The sequence below is a fragment of the Microtus pennsylvanicus genome, chromosome 18, assembly GCF_037038515.1.
Source record: "Microtus pennsylvanicus isolate mMicPen1 chromosome 18, mMicPen1.hap1, whole genome shotgun sequence".
Classification (NCBI taxonomy): Eukaryota; Metazoa; Chordata; class Mammalia; order Rodentia; family Cricetidae; genus Microtus; species Microtus pennsylvanicus.
The window spans coordinates 33,226,078-33,242,769 of NC_134596.1; the positions used below are offsets into that span (position 1 = coordinate 33,226,078).

General features: G+C 39.8%; 1 protein-coding gene across 4 annotated transcripts in view; it reads right to left on the minus strand.

Annotated features, from left to right (window-relative positions):
* Positions 1–517: 517 nt before the first annotated feature.
* The window catches only part of Grm5 (glutamate metabotropic receptor 5), a 350,264-nt gene continuing 334,089 nt past the window's right edge, over positions 518–16,692 (minus strand). For all 4 annotated transcript variants that reach the window (XM_075953286.1, XM_075953288.1, XM_075953287.1 and 1 more), the window contains one exon: positions 518–4,644. In XM_075953286.1, the coding sequence (XP_075809401.1) occupies positions 3,756–4,644 (889 nt within the window). In that variant the 3' untranslated portion in view covers positions 518–3,755. The remainder of the gene's footprint in view (positions 4,645–16,692) is intronic.

The window sequence follows — 16,692 nt, forward strand, 5'->3', positions numbered from 1 at the left end:
ATTGTGCACACAGTTGTAAAACCAAATCAGTTCTGAGTGCAGAAAAAAAATGAAGTACAAGCACTTGTAGCCCACACAAATATTTTAGTATTGGCACCATCTCTCTAAACATCTATATTCTATATAGATTTCTAATTACAACATCACCAGCAGCTGCCATTGAGTTCTAGAAAGACACACAATATACATAGTATATTTGTTCACATCTGGAAGATCAGTGAAATCCAGCCAACTGTTTTATACATGCCCCATTCAACAACAGACATTTGAGATTCTCCCAGGCCTCAGATCCTCTTCAAGGCAAATTCTGAGTCATCTTTATGCTTTCACTGATCTGTAGTTTTTTTTTTCACAGTATAAAATTGTAAATGGTAACTATAGAGATTCAGACAGCTTGAGGGTTATTAATAAGCTGTTGCTAAATGAGAACTCATATAATAACTTTGAAGTCTCCAAACCATGTACATTTTGCTGGGAGACTAGCACAGGACATTTTTTTTCTTTTCTTTTCTTTTTTCTGAAAAAGAATGTTTAATTCCTGGTTTGGAAGTCAGACTGCAGCAAAGCCGTTATACAATGCATTTACAGTCATAAATAGCTCCGAGTCCTTCTGATCACTTGCTGGTTTATCAGTCGTTGGAAAAAGAATATTATGTTCAAAGATTAGCACGTGTGGAGATTTGTTTTTCTCCTTTGCTTCTGTCAATTTTCTTATGAGTTTCCTCTCCAGATTCCTTTCGAGTTCCCTATGTCTAGCCCCATCCAAACACAATCTTCTCAGGCTCACTCCACTCTTCTCAAAAGGAAAGTAAGTGGACCTTTTGGGCAATAAATTTAGTCAATCCAGGTCTCCTCTCAGTTCTTAGGACCAAAACCTCCTTTCAGGCTGCGGTTCTGGTCTTTATCATTCTCATCTTTTCTTTATGTCACTTAAGTCCCAACTGCTTTATCACTAGGTACCTGGACTAGATTGTTATCAAGAAAACTCAGTAAGAATAGGTCCTCAAATGAATTGGGAAGTTCATATCCTAGCCCTAGAATAAATATTCAGTTTTATTTATATTATAGTTATTACTTGGAACCTGGTGTTATAATCGGCAAAGAGAGAGTTAGCATCATTCCAAAATCAAAGATTTCAAAGATGTATTATTGGTATGTGCAATATACAATCTATTCAATTAGATGACAATGTTTGGATAACTTATAGAAAAATAATTTTATCTCCCTCTAATTAAATAAATTATTTTTATTATAGCTGACTATGACACCACAAGGAATTATATAAGGAAATTTCAATAAACTTGAATTTCTAATGCGATTTCTGATAAAGTAGTAAATTTTAGAGGAAAAGACATGTCATGGAAATCATAGGAAAAAAAAAGACTTCCATCACAAAAAAAGTCGAAGAAGTAAAACTTACTGCACATAACAGTAAAACAGAAACCAAGGTAAAGAGTCAGTGAAACAAGAAAGTAGTGCTTATTTAGAAAGATATTAACACCTAGGAAAGCAGACTTTAACCCCAGGTGAATGCACTGTTTTTGATGGATACCAAGGGGCACTGACCTTTCAAAGTATTTACAAGGGATTTTCAGGGAGAGGCAGGCATTCCCTTTCAATGAAGCTATGCAAGTTAGCCAGACTTCTTTTCTCTTCCAAGAATCCCATCACTATTTGGGATTGCATTGCTCTGACAATGTTATTTTCAAATCTGATTTACAAAGCTTGATTAATTTATGAATTATTGTTAGCTTTTAATGCTTCAACATGGAAGATTCCATTTAAAATTTCAAATACGAACAGGTATCAGAAAAGCAATGTCAGTAGTTACTAAAAATCTTAAAACTGGGAATAAAAGATTATGCCAATGGGTAGACTTCCAGTTTCAATTTCTTTAAAATCAGATGGTAAATAAACAAATAAAAATAAGACCCAACAACAACAATAACAAGAAAAAAAACAAAAACAACCAAAATAGAAAAAGAAGAGAGAGAGAGAGAGAGAGAGAGAGAGAGAGAGAGAGAGAGAGAGAGCAGGATATCAAGGATATTGAAATAAGAATTTTAAAATTCTATTTAAATTTCTCTCTGCTAAAAATATACTTCTGTCTCTTGGCAAATCTTTCTCATAAGGCTATCTTTAGTATAAGGCTGGGTCAACTGAACATTAAATTTATAGAATACCTCCTCTTATTACTATCTTTATTTAAAAATCAAGACTATTTGGTACCTGAGGATAGCTGCAATGGGACCAATAAAAAGATGCTAGTAGATTCAGGTCTTGTTGTACAGTTTCTACCTATGTGAGCCCACCAAAGCATGTATGTTTTTATTGTAACCCTAAAACTCTTTCCTGCAGTATTTAAAAAGTGACAGTATGAAGTGCACAAAACCATATTAATAACTATTTTAAAAAGTAAAGGATTTGCAATTGCTTTGCCTTTTTTTGGAATGGCTGAGAAAGACTGTGGTTGATATTAAGGTTCCTCTGTTTGAGTATTCTGTATTGCTTTGAAAAAAAATCTACATTTGTCATAGTTCATAGCTGCCCCATATAAGCAGCCAAGAGAAGGTAAAATCACTGCTCATTGGGGCACAGCAAATCGTTTGCTATGCTGACTTTCCTGTGCTGAGATTCTGTACTATTATTTTTTTTTCCGTAACAGTCCCTCCGCGTGTGACATCCGCATAGGGTCTAGGGACCACTCTTTCAGAAGTGGGTCTGGGGTCAAAACAGCCACCACTAACAGAGGATCTCTTTGTATATCAGGTTCTTACAAGAAGGGAATGAGGAAGCTCATTGTGGATCTTCCTGTTTCAGCTGGCAACACTAACGGAAGGGCATTCATAAAGAGGAGTGCCTGTGTATCGCGAAAGAGAGCCAGGTTACAGCTCACGAGTTATTACAAAGAGAATTTCCAGCTACACAATGCACCCCAGTGAGGGAATTACAAAACAGTGTTCCAGAAAATATTTTTTTTTTTTGCTACTCCAGTATTGATTGGCAACATGGTGAAATAGTCCAGAAATCTTGCACTGGTTTTCTTGGTTAATGGAAGTGAATCTGAAATAACTAGGTGGAATCCAGGATGCAGGCTTTTGGAAGAATATCTCACAGCCTGATCGGAAAGTCTCAGTTAGAAACTCTCTGTCCATCAGCAAACACTCACTACCCGTTTGTGTTATTCAGGAGAATCACAAGCCTCAGGAAATACTGGGCTCTAATCACTGTGAGCTTTTCAAGGTCTGGACCGGGGAAGGAAGGAAAAAACAGGAAGATTAACTTTTTGGTCCCAGATGTTTGAGTTTGTTAGAAAATGTACATTCAGTGTTTGGTGAATCAAAGACTCTTCTGGGAAAATGAAGTAAACAAACAAAACTGTTTACAGTTGCTTATTAACTCCACTTTTCACGGTCCAGGGTGCTGCTCACACCGTTGATGCCTCTGCCCAAAGCACTTGGTATTGTTAACTGCTTCAACCCATCCTGGTCAGCACTCTCCAAATAGAAGCAGTGTTTCTTAAAAGCCCATGTTTTTTCTAAGGCCACTAGAAGATAATCTGCCAGAAGATGTGTGGTTGGTGTCGTCATCGGTTGTTGTGAAATAGCACTATTGATCTCGTGTCTCCACCGTGTGTGCCCTTGGCATCGTCCACCTCAGGTACTCTGTTGGGGTGGCTCTGGGTGTCGCTGCGCCCATGTGTGACACCGAGGTCTTCTGCTGCTCATACCGATCCCAGGAAAGTTTTCAGTGGTTCACAACGACGAGGAACTCTGCGTGTAATCTCTGATGATGAGAGTGTCATATTTGGGAGATGATGGGATGCAGAGGGCTGACTCGGAGACCGGAGAGTTTGGGGTGGTGCTCCCCGAGTCCACCGAGTCCCTGAAGGGCGATGGCGGAGTCAGGGCTACCAGCTCCTCCAGGTCTGGTTTGCCTGGTGCGGCCTCAGCTCCTGCAGGAGTCTCCTGGGCAGGTGATGCCCCTGTTGTCTGCTGAGCTCCTCCAGTCACCTCGATGGCCGGCAGTGGCTGGATATCCGCGAAAGTCGTCATGGTCGTGGGCAGCTGGATCTCTGTGGGGATCAGGTATGACGAGCAGATAGGGGCACCGGCTGGCCCGGGCGCCGCTGCAGTGGACAGCATCATGGAGTTGAGCTCTGTGATGTTGGCAGTGAAACGAGTCACCACGCTGCTGATCTGCTCCATGAGCGAGCCCTGGGAGGAGCTGCTGCGCGCTGCAGTTTCCGAATGCAGTGAGGGCGCGTCGTCGTCTGTGCGGCCTGCCGAGCCTGCGAGGTGGCTCAGAGTGCTGATGGGCGACGGAGAGCGCGGCCTGGCAGCTGCTGGGAAGCGTTCCTCAGTCTCCACTACGTCGTACAGTGCTTTGGGGCCTGTATCAGGAGGCTCCGGGCCACTTGCCACAGCGCATCCAGCGCTGCCACCAGCGCCTGCCACCCCAGGGCCAGAGCTACCAGCCCCTGCACCCGGCCCACGGCTCTCCGTGCTTTTGGGGAAGGGTTTGATGACCGCTGTCTGATTGGGATTCTCCTTCTTGTTGATGTGGACCGACAGCCGCTGCCACAAGTGTTGCCCCCGGCTGCTTTTTTCGTTCTGGGCCCATGTAACCGATTTTCCATTGGAGCTGCGGAGAGAAGAGAGTAGAGAAGTGACTCAGCATGCGCCCTAGAAGGCTTCCACGTGGCTTCCCCAATGGTGGGAGGTGATGGGGGCCTGAGCAGGAAGGACACTGTAATCTTTGAAGAGACGACCCAACAGAACAGTATGGAAAGAGATGTGTTCGCATTAAAGGATGCTTTATCTGTCCTTCATTTGTACTATGCCAGCAAAGGTATTAGGATAAAGGACCATTCATTTATCAGTATTCTGCAGGCATTCATACCTCACCATGAGGGCAGCAATGCTTTATGCTGCAAATACAGATGTGGAGGTTGGCACCATGATGTTGTGTATAGAAAAGCCTGGCACAGAGCCGCAGGCTTCTTAGGGTTAGCAGCCTACAGATGGAGGCATTAATTAAACCAAGACCTCAACTCACCAGCAGTTAGGAGAGGGAGGGAAAGGGGAAAGAGTCGGGATTACCAAGAAGCAGACAGTGGCTCCAGCTCAGCATTTATTTTGCAGGTGGGCATAGATCCCTAGGAATTGCTTGCGTGAACGCTTGATTTTGAACATGGTTTTATTTAGTCTGGCTTATCTGCTGGAAAATACAAGTTTAATGAACACACATGCAATTTTCTAATTAATTAAATGTTTCTACACCACAGGAGTCCTTCTTATAAGTTTGTTTTAGACCTGCAAGTTGAATAATCATTCCGTCAGAGGAAAGCGTGGTGTTTTGCCTTGAGCACCTAACACTGCGATCTACAATTATGGTCTTGGTGAGCATCCCCTTGCTGCCAGGAGGTTCTGAAGGTCTTCTGCAGTCTTTCCTCTCCCGGGCTGGCCTGGTGCTCTGAGCTACTCTGACGAAGATGGTGGCGATGATGCCTGGACTTCAGAATCTATACCCTTCTTTCTGTCAAAAGGGCAGGTAGCCACCAGACTGCAGGGCATCCATCAGAAACATGTTGGTGGCCAGCAGAATTTGCATGCCTTGCAAGGATAACTCATGGGGGGGGGTCCTTTTGTGAATGACAGTAAACTGAACATGGGAGGACGTCTGTCACCTTTGTCCAGTATGTGTTCAGGAATGCAAATTTCTCTCTCAAGCAGTGCTTATCACTAAACTTAGTTGGAGTAACAAACTTAATTGTTTATAAGACTCATCAACGAAATATATTTCAAATACCACGTGTGCCCTCAGGAAATTCTGATATCTGCATTGGGCCTAAGCCTCAATTCATATTAGAAGAATATTGTTCCAGGCCTTTCCTACTAAAGTGACTCTGCAATAGGTGTTTTGTAAGCTGAGACACCCTGATGGAAACAGGTTCTCGTCTTCTGGGTTCCTCTTAATTCTTAGGCCTCCTTGATGGAAGGCAAGGGTGATTTTTGTCAGGCACAGACACTTTGAGGTTCCCTGCTTGCTCCTGCCAGACAAACTGAGCTAAGACATTTCTCTGATGCCAGGCCAACTTTTCCACAGCTTCCTCAGCAATGTTCTTCTTGGCTCTTTCTTATTCTGCTTAATACTGTTTCATCAGCCCTTTGCCCTTTGCAGTTTCCCCTTCTCTGCTCCTTCATGTGAACTCACATTCCGTTTGACTATTTCAATATATTGCAAGCTAGTATTCTCTAGAGCTCAGCATGTGGTGTCCCCCACCCCACCGCTCTTCTGGTAAGAATGGGTGAGCCATTCCTGAGTTTGAAGATAGCTGTACATCTGTAGGAGCAGAAGGAGTGATGACATGTGCTCGGCTTTCCTTCTAATAGCTTCGGTACTTAGAGCTCCACTCTGCATTCACCTGACTTGGAGTTCATAGCGCACTACTCTTTTCTTCCCGAGTGCCCACTAATTTCTCCAGCACAGCACAGAGTAATTGCTGAGGTTATTTGTGGGATTTGATTCTGAGGATGGCTGTCAACTAGTCCTGCTTTCTGCTACCAGCAGCCTAAGAAACAGACATTGGGAGAGGGGTAATTAGACTTTCAGGTCACTGCACCCCTTTTAATAAAAAAAAAAAAAAAAACATGGGTTGGAAACCAGAAAAGTGACTGGACCAGTTCTTCTAAGTGTTACCCTAGGGATTCTTTGGCTTCTAGTAGGAAGGTCATATGAACATCTGCTTTTAAAAGTCTCTCTCTCTCTCTCTCTCTCTCTCTCTCTCTCTCTCTCTCTCTCTCTCTCTCTCTCTTCCTCTCTCTCCTTATCTCTGGCCTTCAGTTTACTGTGATAGACTATACCATCTATGTTAACACTGGCAGTCTTTCCTTTCACACATAATCATGCTGGGAGATAGTATATTAGAAAAACTTTGAGTAAATGAGTAAGAAAATCGTCCTAATGGGGGAAAGAGAGAATTAACAAGGCAATAGGATATAGAAGGTATCCAAGCAGTATAGTCCAATTATTAATAAGCCCTTCTTTCCTCTCTGAAACATGAACAACATTTTCTTCCCGAGTAAAAAGGAATTTGTTAAGAAAGAAAAGCTACTCACATCAGTCTGTTTCTTTGTTGAATGTAGTTACCTGAAGACATCAGCCTTAACTACTCTGTTCTATGACAGAAGAATCTAAATAAGCAATTATTTAATAAGATTCTTCTGCTAACAGGTCCAGTGTTTCCAGTCATGTAAGTGCAATAGAGAAGAGATCTTAAAACCTGGATTTTAATTCTGGATCTGCCATCCGAGATGCCTGGGCTATAAAATAATCCTATACCCCATCAAGAAGCAGTTTGTTCATTTGGTAAGAGTTATCTTGAGTCTTAAACGAGCCAATGCAGGTTAAATGGTGTGGTAAAGACTTGGTGTCTCTTGTTCCATGTGAACACACCGTGTCAGAAAAGAAGTCTGTATTTAGTAGGTTTAAAGAAAAGAGAATTCCAGGGAAAGTATAAGTTTGTAACTCTATATAGTCTTCCTAGCTGTTTCCTCTTTGTCTGATTGGAGCTCCAAAGTCGTGAGGACAAACCCACACTGAAGTTTATCATCCTACACTGTTTTCTAGGGGGATCACATCATTCCACTTTTTTCCTGACAGCTCTCATTGCCTTCTCCAGTGCTGTCTTGTTCTTCCACTTTTGCTTAAGGACATCTTGTTTCCCTCCCCTGATCTGCACCCACCACAATTAATCAATTCAATTAACTTCTTCCTTCCTTCCTTCCTTCCTTCCTTCCTTCCTTCCTTCCTTCCCTCCCTCCCTCTCTCCTTTTTTTCCTCCCTTCCTCTCTCTATCCCTCCCTCCCTCCCTCCCTCCCTCCCTCCCTCCCTCCCTCCCTCTTCCTTCCTTCTTATTTGTTTCAGCTTAATTGTCTTATAAAAAGCATCTCTCCAGCCAACCCCTACTCACTTGGATTCTCATGACCCCAGCATTTAGGCATGTAGTGACTCTGTCTTATATCTTCCTCACCTTCTGGGTGGGATGCCTTAAAGGCACAGTTTGTTCACTGTCATACTCACAACATCTAGTGACTTGTACAGAGTATGAATTATTTTAAGTTATTTTTGTAGGCAATAATTAGCCGGATCAATGCACTTCATTTAAAACATGTTTATATTTTTATCTGTTTCAACTACATTTTAAAAATTGAGTATCAGTAAAATTCAATACTCTTGTTTTTAGGTCATTTATTTTGTAGTATGTACAAAAACATTTTATTAACTAAGCATAAAAATATATCTTGATATCTATAATGAAAATTGCAATCATTTTTTTAACTCATATATATGTATGAACTACATGAGCACATACACACACATATGCACACACACAGACACACACACACTGGTTTTAGTGATTTATCTCAGTGGTGAAAGTTTATGGAGACAGGAGAGAGTCTGGGTAATGGAGAAGAGACAGGACTCAGGTTCTGTGATCTTGACAGACCAACCACTTAAGATCTTTCCTTACCAGCAAAGAGTAGGAGAATAAACATCTGCTCACATTACCTCTAGGAGGAACCCAGATGATCGCTTGGCATTCAACCAAATATCGCACCTCTGCAATTACAGAGGGCTATTCATTATCTACATGAAGGAACATATATTGGTTACTTCATGAGAAACGTTGTTTCAGTTGCAGGATTATATCTTTGGTCTAGTGGACAGAGGTAAGAAAAAGGCAAGGGGATTTTCCTTTACTTGTCTCTAGTTTTTAACCTTTCCGCAGTACTGAATTTCAAAAGAGAAGTGAAAGAGGAAGGGGCAGGATATCAGACAGTCCCTCCAGTTGGGGAGAGGGGAAAATATCACTTCTTGTTCATTCAAAGTATATATTGTAATATTTAACATCTCCCCTTTATGGCAATTTTCTCTTTATTGTGGAAAGAAAGAAATTGTAACGTTATTTGAGAGAGAGCTATCATTGAGTGGTTGACGCCTGTTGTTTACATTACAGGACCATCAAAATGGTACATTTTATTTGGATTTTTAACAGTTGTTCTTCGCCCCTTCTGTGTAGGACACGTACATTCGTTGCAACAGGCTCTGAGTGCCAGGTTGGTGATCTCTCCTGTCTCCCTATTCATCCGCTCTATCTGAGGAAATAGGAGCATCTTGCCCCAGCATGTCAACATTAGGCAGCAACGTCAGAGTTTGACCAACACAAGAGGCTGTAGAATATATAATGTTTCTGTTACTATTAAAGGCAGCTGAACCATCTATGTGGTTTTTGTCCTTCTCCAGAGCTAATTTGGGGTTGTGGTATGATAAAAGGAAGCATATAAGCATTGTAATTTTCATTTCATTGAATTAAAATAAAACCTTAACTTTTTTTTCATGGAATGGTTTATTAGAGCCTTATTAACTTATGGTATTTCAGGACATAAAAATAATCAAATTTATTCCCTAAAAGATATTTCTTTAAAATGGTCTTCACTAATGAAGCTCCTTGTTTGTGTTTTGATTTTGAGGTTAGCCAGAAGGGAGTTGTACTGCAATTATGTACTGCCTAAGATAAAAATATTTATAAAAATGTAAGAAATTTGAAATATCCTTAGCTAATGATGCCTGTAGAATTATATCAGAAAATAGTAGGCTAATGAGAGAATTAATAAATTAAGTCTAACACAAGCAGAAAATCTGCAATAGTGCTTACGCTGTTTGAAAAAAAAACACTTTTGGTAATATACTTTACTTATTATTTTTCTTGAACTACAAAGTGCTAAAGTTTTATAAGAAAAATAAAAGGTTAACATTTTTATATTCAGACTTTTCCGAAGTAGGTAAAAAAAAATTGAGCTTTGCTTAAACGTTGACATCCTGAGTTTTAAAATTACGTTAAGAAACACACTATAATATCATAATATATTTCATATTATAATATGAAAATGGAGGCCTGATATGTTTCCTCAATTATAGCATAAATGTATGTAAAACTATCTTAGTGATAAAAACAATTTGATATCTCTGGTGATGTGTGTATTAGAGACATATTCACAGAAAACACTTAACTGTAAGGACTAAATTACCAAACACAGATGCCAAACTCAAATGACACCATCTTCTATGTGCATAGTGCTGTATAAAGGACGTTCAGGGGAGATCTGATTGTTAGGGTGAGTGGGATCATGCCTTTTAAAAGATGGTTAATTCAGTGAGATTAGGTTGCTTACCCTACATAGTTGGAGATAATAAATGTCCATATGAGACAAATGCCACATCATGACTTACACTTTCCCTATCAATGCCCATGATAATTAACACACACACAAACATTCAAAAACAGACACACAGAGACAGACACACACAGGCACACAAACAGATCTCTCTCTCTCTCTCTCTCTCTCTCTCTCTCTCTCTCTCTCACACACACACACACACACACACACACATACATTAATGTTTCCTTTCCTTATTTTATGGAAGAAAAACATTAGGTAGGATTTGGAGATAGTGTGTGCTTTAAGTAGATAAGGTTAATCATTTGATTTATATTGTTTTACCACATGTCTCAGTACTTCTTAGTCATATAGTTGCTCAGAGAAGCAAGAAAGTTCCTCCACACCATGCTGGTCATTAATTCTGATAGCATCAGTTGACCAGACACCAACCTTTGCAAGAGATAATGCCTAGATGACTTGATGAAGGCACTCAAAACCAATACCCATGCGTGTTAATATTACGTGGCAGTTTTCAGTTTTTATTCATGTTTTAAAACAATAAAACCACTTTTCTGGGCCGTTCTCTCTGACTAATTTTTGCAATTTCAATCAATGGTGCATATTTTAATTGCATAAGTAATCTACAGTCGGGCTATCTTAGAATTTTTGGCACGGTGGTTTGAAAGAGAATGGCCCCATAGAAGACTGTGTACTATTGTTCTGTTAAAGGAACACAGCAATAAAATGACTCCTAATGACTTATGCTACATCCATTGATCAGTGCCTTGCTCAGCCATCACCAGCAAAACTTTTTTTGTGGCTGATGGGAACTAACACAGAGACAGACAACTGGACGATGTGCAGAGAGTGAGAGATTTTGGAGCACTCATTTCTAAAGGGAATTTCTTCATCCAACTTCTTCAATCAGAGCTCAGGGGCTATGTGCAGAAGAAGAGGCAGAAACATGAGAAGGTTCCCAGAGGATGGATGACTCAAAGGAAGCAGTGTCTTCCAGACATAAGAAGACTGATACACTTATGACTCACAGAGATGAAGGCAGAACTCACAGGGCCTGTGTAGGTTCAAATCAGATGGAATCTCAGTGCTGACAGAGGAAAGTGGACATGGTCTCTCACCCCTAAACAAGAAGCTATCTAAAATTTAGACATCTTAAAAAGGAAAAAATTCTCCAATGGAATCTTATGTGAACGTATAAGATTCCCTCCCATTCCCTATCCCCTTCTGTCCTCTCCATAATCCCCCATGCTCCCAATTTATTCAAAAGATCTTGTCTTTTTCTACTTTATATAGATTAGATCCTTTGTATGTCTTTCTTAAGATCCTTTCTGTTGTCTAGGTTCCCTGAAATTGTGAATTGTAGGCTGGTTTTTCTTTGCTTTATGTCTAAAAGCCACTTTTGAGTGGGTACATAAGATATTTGTCTTTCTGGGTCTAGGTTACCTCATTCAATATGATGTTTTCTAGATCCATCCATTTTCCTGCAAATTTCAAGGTGTCATTATTTTTTTCTGCTGTGTAGTACTCCAATTGTGTAAATGTACTACATTTTTCCTTATCCATTCTTTGGTTGAGGGGCATTTAGGTTGTTTCCAGGGTTTTGGCTATGACAGACAATTCTGCTTTGAACATAGTTGAGCACATGACCTGTGGTACAATTGAGCATTCTTTGGGTATATACCCAAAGTGGTATTGCTGGGTCTTGAGGATGGTTGTTAACTAATTTTCTGAGAAATTGCCATACTGATATCCAAAGGGCCTGTACCAGCTTGCACTCCCATCAACAATGGAGGAATTCTTCCTTTACCCCAATGCTTTTGATTTTGTAAATGAGAATTATTAACAAGTAAGACATATTTCAAAGGTGAGAGAGAAATGAGACCAAGAGAAAATATAAATACAAAAGACGGCTATCAGTATTTAGTCACAATATTTTGTCAGAGATGAGTTGTTTTTTTTTTTCCTTTTCTTAGAACTGTTATGAGGGGGAAGATCGGAGGTGGGAGGCTGTGAAGGGCAAAGACATTGAGGCATCGTGGGGCACAAGAACAATCTTTCAATTTGCAGAGCTTTGATACGTGACACATAACAAAGAATTCAAAACTTTACAGGATGGAAAAGACATTGCCAGCAGCATTATCCAAAGGAAGCCACATTCCCACAACGGATGAAAGACATCCAGGCTTCAGTGAGTGATGGAACATAATGAAATGTCGCGAGAGTGAAAGACGTTGCTCTTCCCTCAAGGAAGCACAATCCAAATTTCAGAAACCCACACAGAATGTTCAAGAGATAGCCAATAGTCTTGTTTGACCATGTGGGGATGGAGTAGCAGTCAAAGCTTCAAAAGGCAGAATTTGGAACATTTTATCCACTATAAGAATTTAGTGTATCTAATGCTGTATATTAGTTCTTTTTCTAGGTTGTTTGACCTTAGGCACCATTATCTACTTCTTGAACCTTCTCCTCTGCTTCACTCAACGGTGGTGTTTCAAATATAGCACCACCTCCATACAGGGTGATCTTAAAACCTCATTTTTTAAACAAGTTAATTGGTCCCTTAGAGATCGAAGAACAGAGAAGTGACTCAAGTAAAACAGTGTTAAGAGGTAGCGTTGATATTATAGCGTTAATATTATAGCGTTGATATTATATTACCTGAGCATCATGCTGTGCCATGATGCTAAGTTATAAACGAGTGTGAAAAGAGTGAAAATGGAATGGAATGTACTGGCGGGAAAACTAGGGGGGAAGCACATTTGCTTTTTCCCATTGGGTTTTCTTCTTAACATAAGATAATTTCAGAAAAAAAAAAGTTGCTACTGAAAAAATAAATGTTTCCAGGAATGATTTTCAAGTAAAGTGAGCATTAATGTATTCTAAAGACTAGGAACTTTAAGTAACATGGATAAACAAATCCACCAAGGTGCCTATTGCTTATTTGACAGAGGAATGTATTCCACCACGTATAATGCAAAAAAAAAAAAAAAAAAAACCCTTTCCGTCAGTTCTGATGATGTGGATTTTTCTTCTATCTCTACTATCGGCGGCTATATATTTCTGTGAGAATTGCCTCAAAGATTAGTTCTTCTCAGGGCTTTAATCTCAAACAAATTCTCATAGAAGAACCACTTTGTCATATCTTCTGTGGCTTAATGGCAAGAGAAAGTCTATTCAGAAGTTGTTAAAGTACCTAATGCTACTGGTACCACAACAGTTGCACCCAAGTTCCCTTAAAGAGTCAGTAACTCACAAGTAGAAAGTGCCATTGCGCTTGTGCAAACGTTTGTCATCCTGTTGAACCACTGCAGTGTTCTTACTTAAATTAATTGCTTTCTTTTGAGCCATGATGATTCACCTACTAGCTCTGAAATCTGAAGCCTAAACTATAGATCATCATGACATATATGTTCCAAGCTTTGTGTCAAGTATTCCAAATTAGATTAGAAGGAAGTTTAGTTTTGTGTATGTTTTTTTTAAATTGGAAATTATTTCTTTTTCAGAATCACTACAAAACTCACATTGCAAATTATTAAAGAAAAACAAAAACAAAATACAGTTGTTTATATCTGTGGGTTGGTCTGGGAACTCAGCTATATGATAAACCATGCATAAAACCTAGGATAGTGGTTGGCAATAGAGTCCTGAGAGAGTAATGCTCCATTCCAATAGAACTTCACTGCTTTCGAATTGTTTTTACCTGTGATGTCATATTCGACCTTCACAACAGTTGTGTGTCCTATCACTCTCCGACCTGGGCAAGTTAACTTGCAAGTTAACTCCCACACTACGTCTAGAACATCCCCAGAGCAGGAGCTGTGTGCATGTCTAGTGCTTAGAATGGGACCAGGTGTCAAATTGCAGGCTGAGAGAGTTAGTGAAATGAGGCAAATTCTACAATCCTAAGTGTTCAGTATACACAGGTGTTATTACTGCAGATAGGAAAACTCAGGTGTATGAATCGTAATGAAATTGCCCAAGTCAAAGTGACTGAAAGAACATTATGCCAAATATCCGAGGCAGGCATGGCATCATGGTGAAAAGCTGTTAGGTGTGGAAAGTACATTTCACATGTTTTAGAATTTACTGTATGTATAAGGCATCCTGTTTTGTGTATAAGCAATGAGCCAACATCTCAAAACAAAACTGTGCTGAAGAGTAAGTTTAAACTGGTTTATGAGACATGGAATTAGCTAAAATGATTAATTCAAATTTCAGAATACTCAACTTCACTGTCTAGTTTCTGCTCAGTTTTCCACAGTTCCTACCTAAGAGGCACATAACAAAGTGCAGCGTATACAATTGCCAGGGTTTATCCATAGTATAAAGGGAGAATAAAAGCAGAAAGTACTCTACAAAATCCAGCACTCACTTGACGTCATTACAGTTTTAACCTCCGGAATGTAAAGCGAGTGTCTTCTTTTTCTGCTTGACTTGTTTCATCAGAAAGTATTTTAATTTGTTTCTCCCTTATTATAGAAACTAATGAACTACAGAAGGTATTGTCACAAAATATTTGCCTATATATTTGTATAACTAGAACGACATAAAAAATCATGTAATACGTGTAGAACTGGGTGAGGAAATTTATGTGAAGTTGGCTTTCGGGAGGATAGCATCAAGGACTCAGTAGTCCTGATCTTTCATTGACCACCCAGCTGGTCTCCGTTGCAATGAAAGGGCACACACTCTTTCTTCTGTCTACAGAATGGTGTGTCTTAGCCTTTCTACTAATTTAACAATGACTATCATATTTCCACCAGACTCTGTAAGACATTATTGGACATCTGCAACTGCTAAAATAAGATGCTATATACACTAGATGAAATCAGTTATTCAAAGAATTAGATGTTAACACTTCCTAAAACTAATGTCATGAAATACCAACAATAAAAATCCCCCCTTTTTCATAAAAAAAATCCCATACAACCCATGTTTCTTTAAATAACGATGAGGGACTGCACGTCTCTCAACTTCTCTGGACTAAAGCAGCTCTTTCTCAGAGACAGAGTAACCAGGCTTCTCTTCATGGGGAAGCATAAACTCGTCACAACACAGACTCCAGCAACTGTTCCCTGTGTCCCTGTGGGGACTGGAGATAATAATATCCTTTGGTCATCCTTGAGGGTGGACCATCTGTGTGTGAACCTACATGGTAACAACAGGGCTGAGTGCGTGCCCGTGTCTACAGCTCTTCCCTGACCAGGATCTTTTACTTTTGCAGCTAGAAAGATTCTGCCACACACACTAAGACACACACTGTGAAAAGTTGCACTATATTCAGACACGTGAACATACACAAACTGTGAATGTAAAGAGAAGATAGAACTTCATTAAGCTAGCATGCCATCGGCATGTTTTGGTCTAATTCTTTTACCAATGTTTGGGTGAAGACAGGAGACTAGAAGTGAATGAATATGAAGATGAATTTTGATTATCAGCTTGACAGGATTTTGAATCATCATGGAAACAGTCTCCAGGCTTATCCAGGAGGCATTATCAGAACTAGGTTAAACCAGGTGATACTATTATAGGTTAGCCCACGTGATACTATTATTTAGGTGGGAGATTCTATTTCGTAAGCTCAGGAGAGTAAATAAATATTTTCCCCTAAATATAAAGGAGAAAGCAAGGTGAGCACCAGCACCCATCACCTCGACTTCCTGACAGCAGATGCAATGGGACAGTTGCCTAAAATCCCTGCCACCCTGACTTCCTCCTAACAATGGGCTATGCCCTCAACAGATGACCCAAATGAGCATGTCCGTATTTATGCTCCTTTAGGTCAGCTGGTTTGTCATCTGGCAATGAGAAAAGTAACTAATATGGAGAACTGCCTATGGCCCTGGCAATATAGCAATGGAAGATAATGCGACAGGGTCAGCTTTGCTGTGGTTACAGTATTGTTGACTCTCTTCAGCAGCTACCAAAGCTCTAGGGGAATAAGTGCAGATATGAATTTTCCTATCTATTCTATAATTTCCCTAAAGAAACCAGGTATGTGAAAGAAGAATGTCTCTGCTGGGTTTCTGTGGTTAATTGAGTTTCTTTTAGCTCTTTCCTGTGACTGTGTGTTCAATAAAGAGCACAGGACAGGATCAAGTCTTCACAAAGGAAGGAGGCTGTGTGACTGTGTGTCACTAGTCTAGAGACTTCAGGAAGATCAGGAAAAAAATGGAAGCCATGGCAGCAGGCAAGGCAAGGCCTGTAGGTATCTCATATGTATCTATTACTCTTCTGTTAAATCTTTAATTCTACATAAGCAAATTGAAACTATTCTAGTTCTTCACTTAAAAACTGCTTTCATAAAATTTGTTTCCATCTTGACCCATTTTCTCTTAATGTTCGTTTAAAACTCGTTACTACAACTTATTTACTTATTTATGTATAAAGTATAAAATTGGGGAAAAAGGATATACTCGTCTTGTTAAGTTTGGCCTTACTTTTT